At 41.3% G+C, this 13,098-nt stretch overlaps 1 protein-coding gene across 1 annotated transcript; it reads left to right on the top strand.

Moving 5' to 3' along the window:
- Nucleotides 1-1,322: 1,322 nt before the first annotated feature.
- On the top strand, nt 1,323-7,018 carry hsp90ab1 (heat shock protein 90, alpha (cytosolic), class B member 1). Its single transcript, XM_072362843.1, has 12 exons — nt 1,323-1,430; nt 2,343-2,486; nt 2,617-2,823; nt 3,001-3,160; nt 3,316-3,449; nt 3,549-3,863; nt 3,976-4,141; nt 4,277-4,467; nt 5,044-5,191; nt 5,325-5,593; nt 6,037-6,370; nt 6,453-7,018. The coding sequence occupies exons 2-12, from the start codon at nt 2,343-2,345 to the stop codon at nt 6,569-6,571; spliced, it is 2,187 nt and encodes a 728-aa protein (XP_072218944.1). The 5' UTR covers nt 1,323-1,430; the 3' UTR covers nt 6,572-7,018.
- Nucleotides 7,019-13,098: the final 6,080 nt, after the last annotated feature.

Below are 13,098 nucleotides of genomic sequence, written 5' to 3' on the forward strand. Positions count from 1 at the left end.
TTGCTGGATTCCTGGCAAACCTACTGGACAAAAATTATCCAAATATTGATTACGTAATCGTGAATAAAACTGCCAACCTGAAAGGAGAAACTGATTTTGACGTGTTCTTAAACATTTGAAAACATAACAATGTTTCTTTTGTTTAAGTTTTTCATAGCATATAAAATGTAATCAAATTGAATCAAATAGCCCTTTATATACATCTGGACACATCTGCACTCACATCTGGATAAAACTTGGAATAAAGCTCAAATGTAATTGACATGGACAACTGATTCAGTATATTTGGAGGAACCACAACAGGCAGTTTGACTTAGAGTGCTCTGAGTGTTCTCATGATACAAATATATAGGTTACTGCTTGATTGTATGGTTGCGCCAAATACTTACTGAATGCAATACCCAAGGCACTGAATGCCCACCATAACTCGTTTTATTTTCCCTGCTTATATATCTTCATAAACAAACCCATGTTAAAGTAAAATTCACACGAGAGTGCACAAAGTGCATATTACAGGGCCCATGGCTGCTCTGGTGTTTTTATTACAGGAGGGTTTCACTTGCAGTAAATGCGGCCCGATAGCTGCATGTGACGCATCGGTGACGTCACTGTAAGGCGGGTTTTTCATGGAAAGTGCTAGAAGAAACGAAGCACAACCTCTTGATTCCAAATATTCCTCCACCCGACTAAAAAGACCAACAATCTCTATCGATTTCCAGGAAAAGTAACCATGCGCGTGTTATTTCGACGCAGCGGATTTCTTAGTTTGATGCAGCTTGTTCTGCCTCGATAGCATATAGTGGTAGCTATAAACCACCAGCTATTACCATAGATATGGTCTCTCAATAAATCTTAAGCTATAAACCAAACTGCCACATGATGGCAGCAACGGTGCACTGAGATCAAAAGTTATCGTCATTAGTCTTCATGCATAAAAGTTTTTGGTATTAGAATACGTTTTGAGCTTGACATCACTTGAAAGCATTTTAAATATACTTATTCAGTTCTGTAATGTAATAATATTTAATGGTGTGTATAAATAATGTAGACCAAGGCAGATTTTGAAGTATTTAAACCACAAAGCAACTGCAATCTACTGAATTCCTACCAGCTTTTATTTTCATTATACTTCAGTGATGACGTGTATTCACCATTTGATTGAAGCTCTATAAGAAAAGCTCATTTTACTGTGAGTGAATGACTTCGAGCTTTTCTTAAAAATGCAGTTTTATTCACGGCCTTTTACTACCAGACTAGTTTTAGTGGTAGATGGTGCTCGGCGGATGGATACGGCGGCTGACTGAAATCCATGTGTATAAAGATTCGTTGTGCACCAAAAGGAAGTTCCTTTCCTTTTCCCTGCGTCAGAGAGCACAAGGGACAGCACTTTTGTTGCATTTTATTCAAGAAAAGTCAACGAAATTTACAAGGTACGTAAGCGAGTGTTTGACTAGCATTTAACGCACTTTATGCCCACTTCATATTTTCGTTTTTCGCACCAATTATCTAAGTATTTAGCGGATGTTTACTCAATGAGACCTCATGGGTCGGTATAACCTTAACGTCAACTGTCTCGTGGGAGATAACTCGTGTTTAATTGTATTACTCGTTCAATGTAATCTTGACAAAATGAGGTTTTCCTGTAATGTACGGGATGGAGCGGGAGTGATGCTGGTCAGGGGAGATGCGGTACTTTGCCGCACCGTGTGGATGGGCAGGTGTGGTGACTATGACAGCGCTCACGGTTTTTAAAGGAAAAATAAGTGCTTAAATCAAGCCACGATGAACCTTCGCAGGTCATCAGATTGAACCAGGTTACTAACCCCAAACAAGTATTTTAACCGCCAAGCGCTTACAGTTTTTAACGTAGCTTTCTTGGGTAAAGGTTGACTTGTGTTGAATACCGGACAGCGTAGGGTAACGTTCATTTAGCCGTTGCGTAACCCGTTAACGCTCACGTGGTTTTCAAATTTACGACATAATCTCTCTGACTTTATTTCGTACTGGTGGTATTAATATTCTCAACTGGCTCATCGTCTCTTAGTTTTCCGATACAATTATATCACTGTTTTTGCTCCTCAGCACGTGCTTGCAACGTCCATTGTCTATGCGTCGACGCCATGTTGGTTAACGGGCACTTCCGCCCACATGAAGTAACATGATGGCAACTGTCCAAACCTGATTGGGAACGGTTTAAGATGACGTTTTACGATCAATAAAGCGGAAACTCCTGCCTTTTCAGAATAATGAACTGCTTAAAAGCCTTGATATTCTGTTGTTAGTTTGTTTTTGTCACCCTGCCTTTGTAACATTTAATCTAAAGAAGAGTTCCTTCTTTGCAGATGCCTGAAGAAATGCACCAAGAGGAGGAGGCTGAGACCTTTGCCTTCCAGGCAGAGATTGCTCAGCTGATGTCCCTGATCATCAACACCTTCTATTCCAACAAAGAGATCTTCCTCAGGGAGCTGATCTCCAATGCCTCTGATGTAAATCTTTGATGCTGTCAATATTCTCCCGATTATGACTTTTATCAGATTTAACCGCAGCGTTACTGCTACTCTGACTTGCACACACATTTAAATTATCTGCAAATTAAAATTTTCTCTGTATTCTCAGGCTCTGGATAAAATCCGCTATGAAAGCTTGACCGAACCCACCAAGCTGGACAGTGGCAAGGATCTGAAAATTGAAATCATCCCCAACAAAGCTGACCGCACCCTGACCCTCATCGACACTGGAATTGGCATGACCAAAGCCGACCTTATCAACAACCTTGGTACTATCGCCAAGTCTGGCACGAAGGCCTTCATGGAGGCCCTGCAGGTACTGTGGTCTAGTCTGCAAAACAGAGGCCCACCACCTCAGTTTGAAGCTCTAATAACTCTGTTATTAGACCAGTTTCCACTTTTTCTCAAAAGTGGTGGGATTGTGAAAGTTGAACTGAGCGTTATTGGTGTGTTGGCAGTATCCTGATCAATGGCGCTATTTGTGTTCCTCCAGGCTGGCGCTGACATCTCCATGATCGGTCAGTTTGGTGTGGGTTTTTACTCTGCCTACCTTGTTGCTGAGAAAGTGGTCGTCATCACCAAGCACAACGATGATGAGCAGTATGCCTGGGAGTCATCTGCAGGAGGTTCCTTCACAGTCAAGGTCGACAGTGGTATGCGCCCTGAAATTATTCCAATGTTGGTCAGTTTTGATTAGCTATGTGAATGTGTAGCTGTAGAGATTTTTTTTTTTCTCTGCTCTTATAGACTGACAATTTACTGTTTTTAAAAATAAAATGCGTTAACAGCAGGACACCTCTGTCTACAGGTGAGCCCATTGGCCGTGGAACAAAGATCATCCTGCACCTGAAGGAGGACCAGACAGAGTACATTGAGGAGAAGAGAGTCAAGGAGATTGTCAAGAAGCACTCTCAGTTCATTGGCTATCCCATCACTCTGTTTGTAAGTGTAGAATTTGCCTTGATTCTTAGCCGTTTTGTCAACTTTAAGCTCAAGGCTGGATTTACAGTGGCCAAATCCCATAACCTCTTTGATTTGTAGGTGGAGAAGGAGCGTGACAAGGAGATCAGTGACGATGAGGCAGAGGAGGAAAAAGCAGAGAAGGAGGAGAAGGATGAGAAAGAGGAGGGTGAGGACAAGCCAAAGATTGAGGATGTAGGCTCAGATGATGAAGAGGACTCCAAAGACAAGGACAAGAAGAAGAAAAAGAAGATCAAGGAGAAGTACATCGACCAGGAGGAGCTGAACAAGACCAAGCCCATCTGGACCAGGAACCCTGATGACATCACAAATGAGGAGTATGGCGAGTTCTACAAGAGTCTGACCAATGACTGGGAGGATCACCTGGCTGTCAAGGTATACAGTGCATGGCGAAAGGGCAACTCTTGCATGCATCTTATGGCTTGCTGTGGTTCAACTTACCCAAAACTGTAAGACTGAAGTTGAAGTGCACGTTTTGTTCTTGCAGCACTTTTCAGTAGAAGGCCAGCTGGAGTTCCGGGCCCTGCTCTTTGTTCCTCGGCGTGCACCTTTTGACCTCTTTGAGAACAAGAAAAAGAAGAATAACATCAAGCTTTACGTCAGGAGAGTGTTCATCATGGACAACTGTGAAGAGCTCATCCCAGAGTACCTGAGTACGTTTATCTGCCTTTTACACTCTGGTCTAAAGCAACAATTTTTATTTTAACCCCCCCACCCCCTTTTTATTTTGTGTTATTTGATGGAATGCAATGCTGCAGTAATTGTTTTGTTTTTTTTGTTCACTCCAGACTTTATCCGTGGTGTTGTGGACTCTGAAGACCTGCCCCTCAACATCTCCAGAGAAATGTTGCAGCAGAGCAAGATCCTGAAAGTCATCCGCAAAAACATCGTCAAGAAGTGTCTGGAGCTGTTTGCAGAACTGGCTGAGGACAAGGACAACTACAAGAAGTTCTATGAGGGTTTCTCAAAGAACATCAAGGTATCGGATTGATCTGGCACTGCATTCAGTTTTGAAATGTGAAACTTCAAGGTTTCAACAAACACTCTTTGTACTACTTGTCTTTAGTGCATCTCCATGGATTCATGAGGTTTATCCTTACTTTATCCATTCATCTGTAGTGCTTATAATCTCTAGTGTTCCCAAGCAGCATAGTTCTAGCTTAGAAATGTAAAGCCCCAGTCACTGTAGAAAAATGGCTTTGTATAAACGACTTGGATCATTTTAAGCATTTGTACATCATTGTTTGTGCTTAACCAGGTGCAGTATGTACTGCACACGTTGCCTAGTGCTGTAGTTTAGAAACTGGAGTTGCCTTAATGGCAGTTTGTAACCTTAGAATCGCTTCTCTTGCAAACGCCTTCTGTTGCACTCAAGGTGTTCGCATTATTTTAGCTTTTGGAAAAAAAAAATGTATCTAGCATCTGAAATGAAAGCGGATGACCTGGCTAACCTCATTCAGCATCCCCTTTTTTAATAGTCCTGCAGAGGAACTTGATCAGTTTAAAACTGAACCCTGAATAATTATTGTACCAACCGTGCTTTGTCCATGTGTAGCTTGGCATCCACGAGGACTCTCAAAACCGCAAGAAGCTGTCTGAACTGCTGCGCTACCACAGCTCCCAGTCCGGAGATGAGATGACCTCCCTCACAGAGTACCTGACCCGCATGAAGGAAAACCAGAAGTCCATCTACTACATTACTGGTACGTTTCTATTGTGAACAGATATTTCAGGTTGCTTTTTGAAAGAATCTCATTGAACACAGAACATAAAATTCTGACTGACTCAAAGGGCAAAACCTGTAGACATCACTGAGGATCTTCTCTTCTTCTGCAGGCGAGAGCAAGGATCAGGTGGCCAACTCCGCCTTCGTCGAGCGTGTCCGCAAGCGTGGCTTTGAGGTCCTGTACATGACCGAGCCCATTGACGAGTACTGTGTCCAGCAGTTGAAAGAGTTTGACGGCAAGACTTTGGTCTCTGTCACCAAAGAGGGTCTGGAGCTGCCAGAGGATGAGGAGGAGAAGAAAAAGATGGAGGAGGACAAGGCAAAGTATGAGAACCTCTGCAAACTCATGAAGGAGATCCTCGACAAGAAAGTAGAAAAGGTTGGTGAATCAGAGTTCCCCTTCTTGTTTTTTGTTTTAAGGTGGTCACAGTGAATTGATGGTTATTTATTTGGCAACAGGTCCCTTAGTGGTCCCACGTGAGCAGTGGTGAGTTCATGCAGATTTGGGACGGTCCGTTAGGTGCAACCTGAATGATTTATGAAACCTAACTGTTAATGAATGTGATTGTTGTGAATCGTGTTCTAACAGATGCTTGTTTCAGTTTGTTCACCTTGTTTGGCAACCCAACTTTTTTTTTTTAACTCTTTAAGTTTAACAAGTTGAGCGGAGGTTGTTTTTATGTAAAATTGAATGATTTTAAGGTGGTTTGAAGTGGTAAACAACATTCCATGTACTTCTAACATATCTGCTCTGCATGTTTTACCTGAAGTCCACTTAAACTCGTGATTATTCTTTAACTTGAAGTCGTCTTTCTTCTCCAGGTGACAGTATCCAACCGATTGGTGTCCTCTCCCTGCTGCATCGTGACAAGCACTTACGGCTGGACGGCCAACATGGAGAGGATCATGAAGGCCCAGGCACTCAGGGACAACTCCACCATGGGATACATGATGGCCAAGAAGCACTTGGAGATCAATCCCGACCATCCAATTGTGGAGACTCTCAGGCAGAAGGCAGAGGCTGACAAGAACGATAAAGCTGTGAAGGACCTTGTCATCCTGCTGTTCGAAACCGCCCTGCTCTCTTCAGGCTTCTCCCTGGACGACCCACAGACCCACTCCAACCGCATCTACAGAATGATCAAACTTGGCCTGGGTAAGACTGTGCTCCAGAGCAGCAGTTGCTATGTTTTGTAAATGTGCTTGATTCCTGTGAGTGACAAATTGTTGCTTTCTAGGTATCGATGACGACGAAGTTCCTGCTGAGGAGACCACCACTACATCGGTCCCAGAGGAGATGCCTCCCCTAGAAGGCGACGGTGACGATGATGCTTCACGCATGGAAGAAGTTGATTAAACGGACCACACCCAATTTTAAAACACTTCAGCCCCGTTTTTCCAATAGTTCATCCTTAAAAGTGCAGTAACTGCAAAACTAATAGTCATTCCTGTTGTGTGGTGGACCGGTGTTGCTCTTGTTGCTAAGAGCATTACACTGCAAGACCTTAAAAGAAAAGCAGTTTTGTTTTTGGTTTTTTGCTGTTAAAGTTCATGGTGACCACACATTGTTTTAACAAGTACCCTGTTGCACTGAGTTTTAAATGTTGGTGTGGTAAATGTGCAAATCCAGGAATTTTCCGTTCCTTATTGGATCAGGTCCGGAGGGTTGTGGGAGGTTCTGTTCATGTGCAACACTGCACGCTGCATGGAGAGAGAGGACTGTATGATTCCCTTGCCTGTGTCTAGGCTTGTCTGTATTCAAAGTCTTGTTTTTGCAAAAAAAAATTAAAGATGTAATACCTGATTTTTGTCCTTGTGTTGATGCTTTATTCGGCGGAAACTCTTATCTGCGCAGACTCAGATTTCTGGCTTCATGTGTTGACTTGCTTCCAGTTGACCACTAGGTGGAGACATACTTAAGGTTTTACACGTTTAAAATATGGATGGCAAGGTATGCTTTAAACTATTCTGCACTGTTTGGGTAAAAGTGCCAGCTGCACATGTACAGCTGAAGTTGTTCTAGTGACATCTCAACAATACAAACATATCTCCTGCACATGGTCATAAGACTGGGCAACACCACAGCCCTTTTCTGGCAATTTTAATGGCATTTCATCCAGAAAGCCTAAAAATGTGGATGCTGCTGAATAATCTCATTAGCACTCTTAAATCTGATTTAATAATGGCTGTTTATTGGTACTTAATGTTTTTGGAGAAAACTAAATTTCTCCCTGGTCATGGCATCTATTTAAAAGCTTTTAAACTACTGTGTAGAAGCTAAACAGACTTGATGGTTGTAGAGGCACAATTAACAGCCAGCCTCATAATGGACATTTCTTGTAAAACCATGAGAAAATTTGCATAAAATGCTGACAGGTACTGAACGCACCGGTTTATTTGAAAGCATGAGGTGTTGACTGAACCCTTGGGAGAAGTGTAAAGACTGCAGCTTTCCTGTAAGTCATGTGTTTTCAAGTATGAGGGGGTGGCAGCAACTTTTTTTTTTTTTTTGTTCTTGACAGTAAAATAGTGAAGTGTGGGTGTCTCTCCCTCTTGAGCACAATCACTCGTGCTCCAGTCAGAGTGAAAGTGGGGACCTTGAGCTGTGTCATTGTGAGACTGACTTAACTATTCTTATGCCTCCTTGTAAATCTGCTTGAGTTGACCGCCTCACTAAAGATTTTGCTGTGTGTGCAGACACTGACCGTGGTACTAAATGAACATGAAAGTATAGAAACTGCTGATCAGTACAAGTCAAGTATTGGGTATCAAATAACATACATTTAGATTTACCAAGAAAAAAAACAAGCAAGGCACCTTATAGTAGATAATTCTATAGCCGTGGAAAACATTTCGAATGAGAGGGCTTTCTTCAAGACTTTGAGACCTGTATAAAGATTATTTCCAGTTGCAGTGACATTCAGGATCCCAATCCAGAGCAGTCTGAGAACTCAACAAATTCCCTAACTGAGATCTGTGGGGAAACTGTTTTTACAACCAGTAAAGGACTATCTTGGAAGGTTGTCCAAAGGTTATCAGAAAATCTTTGGAGAACCTTCAGGTAGGCTTCTCTATGGCTTTCAGGAGTGTTATCACGGGAAACCTTAACAGAACTTCAGGGAAATGTTCCAGAAACCTTTCTTCAAGTCAACCTCGGGTAACATTCCCTGAAGATGATCTCGAGGCTTCTCACAATAGTCTTCTAAGAATCTTAAGGATAATATTCACATAAGGTTCCCTGAAGATCCTCCAGAAGTTTCACATCATCAAGATTAAGTTAAAGATTTCTTGAATAATTCACAAATTCGCTTTCAATGTTCACAAAACGTTCCAGAGGGCTCTACAGAAATAACGTTCACAAAATAGTCCTAAAATATTACCTGAAGATCTTACAAAGATTATTTTTTAGTATCCTTTATGTGAACTTTAGAGAAGGCTCCTAAAAAAACTCCACCGAGGCAATCGAGAGGGTTTTAAACACTAATATTCCGCTGACTTTTGGGGGACAAATCCCAAATTCTTCCATGAAATCATAACAGAATAAACTTTGAGTACATTCCCTGAAAGTTCTTCAAAGGTTCCACGTATTCTCTGAACCACGGTGTTCTTTAAAGGCTGCAAAATGACAGCCTCCAGGAAACATCTGAATAATGTTCCTTGGAGGCTGGTGTTAATTATGATTAAGGTTTGAGGCTTAACTATTCCAACTTAAGTATGCCTACTCATAACAGACCACATGTGTAATATGACATATTATTATTATGCAACATGGAATTACTTCTTCTAAGACTAACAACTTTGCACTGCTGGCGTAAAATCTACAGAAATTGATTGACCAGTTGTGTATTTATCTGATCTATAGCCATCAAACATTGTCGTGATGAGTGTAAAACTAAGAGATAGAGGCAGTAGACGTGTGCAAATTGATATAGAAAATAATTGGGTCAACTTAAATTGAAGTCTCCATCATTATCTATATGGTGAAAACGTTTCTTCACACACTTTTAGAACTAAGTTCAAGTTTGTCGCCAGTGCTGCGACTTCTTGACCTAAATAATTTGGTTTGCCCTAAAAAAAAAAAAAAAAAAGAGGCAAAGAAACTATTTAAAGAAGCTGGAACGTTGCATTCTTGGCATTTATCTTATGCAGGTTTGATACTGGAGCTGCAGATATCAGTACATGTCTATATTTACAGAGCAAAGCTTAGCAGAATGTTATCATCAAGTTTTAAATTAGTCAAAAGTCTTTCGTGGAAAAATAGTGGGTCTAGGTTACAAGGTTAAGTGCAACTTAGACAAACAGGAAATGCTATGTCAGCTGACATTAAAGGGAGGTCTAAGCTGGAAACAACAAATCTGTCTGGTTGAGTGCTACTGGAAATTTCCTGGTGAGAGTCAATAAGAGTCAGCATAGGTTTCCCTCATAACAGTTGAAAGGTGCTTCTAGTCTTTTCTGACACTTTGCTTTTTTCTTTTTTTTTTCCTTAAAGAAATGACTTCCTGTGGAAACATTTGATTCTCTCGTGTAACTCTGTCTTCAAGCCACAAATGCTGAATGCATCAGTTCGGGGGTTCCTGAAACGTCAGTAGGCTGTGGTGCAAAACTTTTGCGCACAATGTTACAGTGAATGCATCCTGTGACCTTTGCAGCTTGAGCGTCTCCTCCTAGTGCATGCAGTCAGTGCAGAAATGACACAAAATTGTCTTAAAATGTGTTGGTAGACTGCATAGCCTTGTTCTTGCTGATTCACATGACCTTGAACAGCTTCATTCATTTGTTCCAGATAATTCTAGGGCATCTTAGCATATTACGTGAAATCGCTCATCCTGCATGTCGTGCTGACGTCGGTGAATAGATATCTTGGTTTGTTTATGCCTCAGTGACAGCAGGCCACCACACACATAAGTATAGAAAAACTAAGTCAAACTTGACATTAAGATGCTCAAACCACGCTGTCCTGCACGTTTGTGTGAAATCAAGTTTCAATGACATTTGACAGGCAAAATGCCAGAAAAAAACACATGACTGCTACTCATGATCTGAAACAATGTTGTTAGACACATCAGACATGGTGTTACTTCTCATATTTGACAGCACTTGGCAAATACTACACAGGAACAGTTTGACACCCACGTTGAGCAGGACGGAAGCAAGATGAGCAGATAAAAGGCCTACAGGAGAGATAAAAAACCTTTTATCTAGAGGTATAATATATAGCTGCCCACGATAACCTTTATGACTAGGTGAGAATCACACATGTCCTGTTACACTGTGTTATGTTCCACATTACTGTAAAACAGCCTGCGCAGTGGTGGTGTTGGCAATGCTGGGATCCCAGTGACGCTTTTGCAGATTCCAAGAGCCACTTTAAAGTAAATCTTCTACATTTGAGATTGAAAAAAAAAGAAGAAAAACTGCCGTAATTTTGTGGGGGGAAAAAAGAAAAGCACATGAAACTGAGATTACAGATGCCAGGGCTCTTCTGAGGTACACAAAAACACTTAAAAGACTGAAAATTGAAATAAAATCTCTACAGTATCACTGAAGATTCTTGGCAACCCAAAATATAATAACATATCAAAGCGTTTAGCCTCATCCTCCATGTTTCCCGTACATCTATAAGGCATAGATGGAGTCTCTTCCACTGCATATAAGTAATCTAGAGATTTACAGTAGCATTTTTCCTGTATTTCACGATAACTCTGGTGGCTTGTATTGACCACAGTAACAGAATAGTTATTGTGTGTGTCTCTCTTATGACACTGACATGGCTCTGTTGGGGCATCAACACATGAAGCCATCTGGATATTGCTGGCAAATCCATTGCTTCCTGCGGGTTGCAGGTTGGAACCTGTGAGATTGTTCTGGTTCTCAACTAGATTAAGGGAATTTAGAGTCCATGTCAACACCCTTGAGTCTTTGTTGTGTTTCTCAAGAGTCGAGAATCAACATAGTCCTGGTGGGGAATGTGCTTAGAATGTAACAAGGTTACAAGAGCATTGTCACACGATGACCTGTGTTCCACACTTTAGCAGTCAGTGGCTTTAATGTTGTGGCTGATGGGTAAGTGTCTTTGAGATTAGTCTCTTAATACTGATCTGATCTCTCACACTGATCTGTTTTCAGCATTGCATGAAGGCTCTGACAAAAATGACTTGCTTTTGGGCTAACTTTGTGAAGTTTCTTACTTTTTATAATAAAATTAAAGCTTCAGTCTTTATCTGTTCAGTTTGTCTGTTCATCCATTGTCTGTTCAGAGCCTGTGTCTCTGAAGTGCTTCAACATCTGCAGCCAACAAATGATCCCTCAGGCTGATATCTTATTACAAGGCCAATGCAGAAACAAATACGCACGCCAACACTCACTTCTAGGGTCAATTTAGATTCACCAACTAACCTGACATGCATGTTTTTGGACTGTGGGAAGGAGCTGGACTAACCGAAAAAGAACTAACGTAAATATCTCTAACGTATATATCTCCAAACTGAGATTCAAACACAGATCCTTTTTGGTGGGAAGCGACAGTGCTAAAAACCACAAAACCATTTCTGGAATCCTTTCTGAATGAAAATGCCATCTATGAAAAGTTCCCATCAGTACATTGAACAGGAACAGCTCTTTTAAGGGGTTTCAACTATGCTCTTTTAACTATTGATTCAAGGAACTCTGGGGTTCTGGTGTTTTTAGCCTATTCCAGCAGTCATCGGGTGAGAGGCGGGGTACACCCTGGACAGGCCGCCAGTCCATCACAGGGCTAGATATAAGATTTCTATCCTTTGTAGACGATATAGTTGTTCATGCTTGTATTTCCTCTCAGCTAAACATTTGTATTTCCTTGTATAGTTGTTTTTGTGATCAAGAAAGCTTTGAGCATTGGCCTTGCTCCACTGATTTTGTGTTCATCACAAGTTTGATTTTAAGATTCAAATTTGAATTGTCTGACACCAGTTTATCTACAGGAAGTTTTACATTGTCATAATTACGCTGAGACACTGAAGCTGTCCAACCAGATGCTCTTAGAGGCTGCAAGATCCAGACATAAAAGTAAGAGGTGATCGTTCTTTTGCAATGGCTGGTCCAAATTTCTGGAACTTAACGTGTTTAATATGCTAGAAAAAAGTCTCCTCTCATTGACATTAGACTTGAGCGCTTTTGCTGTTTCTTATGGGATGCTATTTTATTGTTCTTGGGTTGTTTGGTTTAACTATCATAGCTTTGGAAATAAATTTGGCATGGATCTTGTCCAGAGTAACTTTTTACCTCGTCTGATGTTTGTATGCCAAGTTTACTTGAGGTATTTATCAGTCTTAGAAATGATCATGTAAATTAAGTAAATATATTTCCCAAAGTTGTAAACTTTTCGTATTTCGCGGATGCTTTTCACTGCCTGAGCACGTGCTCTCAGCACAACGTTCAGTCCTCCTCCAGTTCGGCAAGATAAGGGGGGGGGGATTGTTTCAGGAAGCTCCCAAGTAATACAAGACAGTCAAATGTTATTGCTAAATGAGTACACTTGGTCTGAGTTGTCCCTTCAGTCAAAATGAGAGCTCGAGGTGAGTGGTTTGTTGGGGGGCTGAAACTAGAGGTCTACAGGTCTGTAGCTTCCCAGCTCTCTCGTGTTTTAGTTTTTAATCTGAATTATTGGAATGAGGATCGGAGATATTGACAACATGACACGGCACACCAGATGGCGAGAAGGACTTCGTGAAATGAGAGGAGCAGGGGAATTTCCCCCACCGAGCAGCTTTGAGATTAATAAACCAGGGGAAAATGTTTGATTGCCCTTCATAGTCAAACCCAGCCTTGAGTTTGATGCTCGGTGAATCATAAGGGTGGAAGGGTTAATGAATCAGTGAAGATTGCAAAGAGCACATCAAACGTATC

Source organism: Leuresthes tenuis, unplaced genomic scaffold (assembly GCF_036924035.1).
Source record: "Leuresthes tenuis unplaced genomic scaffold, fLeuTen1.0.hap1 SCAF_13, whole genome shotgun sequence".
Taxonomy (NCBI): Eukaryota; Metazoa; Chordata; class Actinopteri; order Atheriniformes; family Atherinopsidae; genus Leuresthes; species Leuresthes tenuis.

Excerpts from the sequence above, each read along its gene's own strand:
- hsp90ab1 (XM_072362843.1), top strand. The coding sequence starts at position 2,343 with ATGCCTGAAGAAATGCACCAAGAGGAGGAGGCTGAGACCTTTGCCTTC. Across the intron at positions 3,161-3,315 it reads CACAGTCAAGGTCGACAGTG|GTGAGCCCATTGGCCGTGGA; the intron begins GTATGCGCCCTG and ends CTCTGTCTACAG. Across the intron at positions 3,450-3,548 it reads GCTATCCCATCACTCTGTTT|GTGGAGAAGGAGCGTGACAA; the intron begins GTAAGTGTAGAA and ends TTTGATTTGTAG.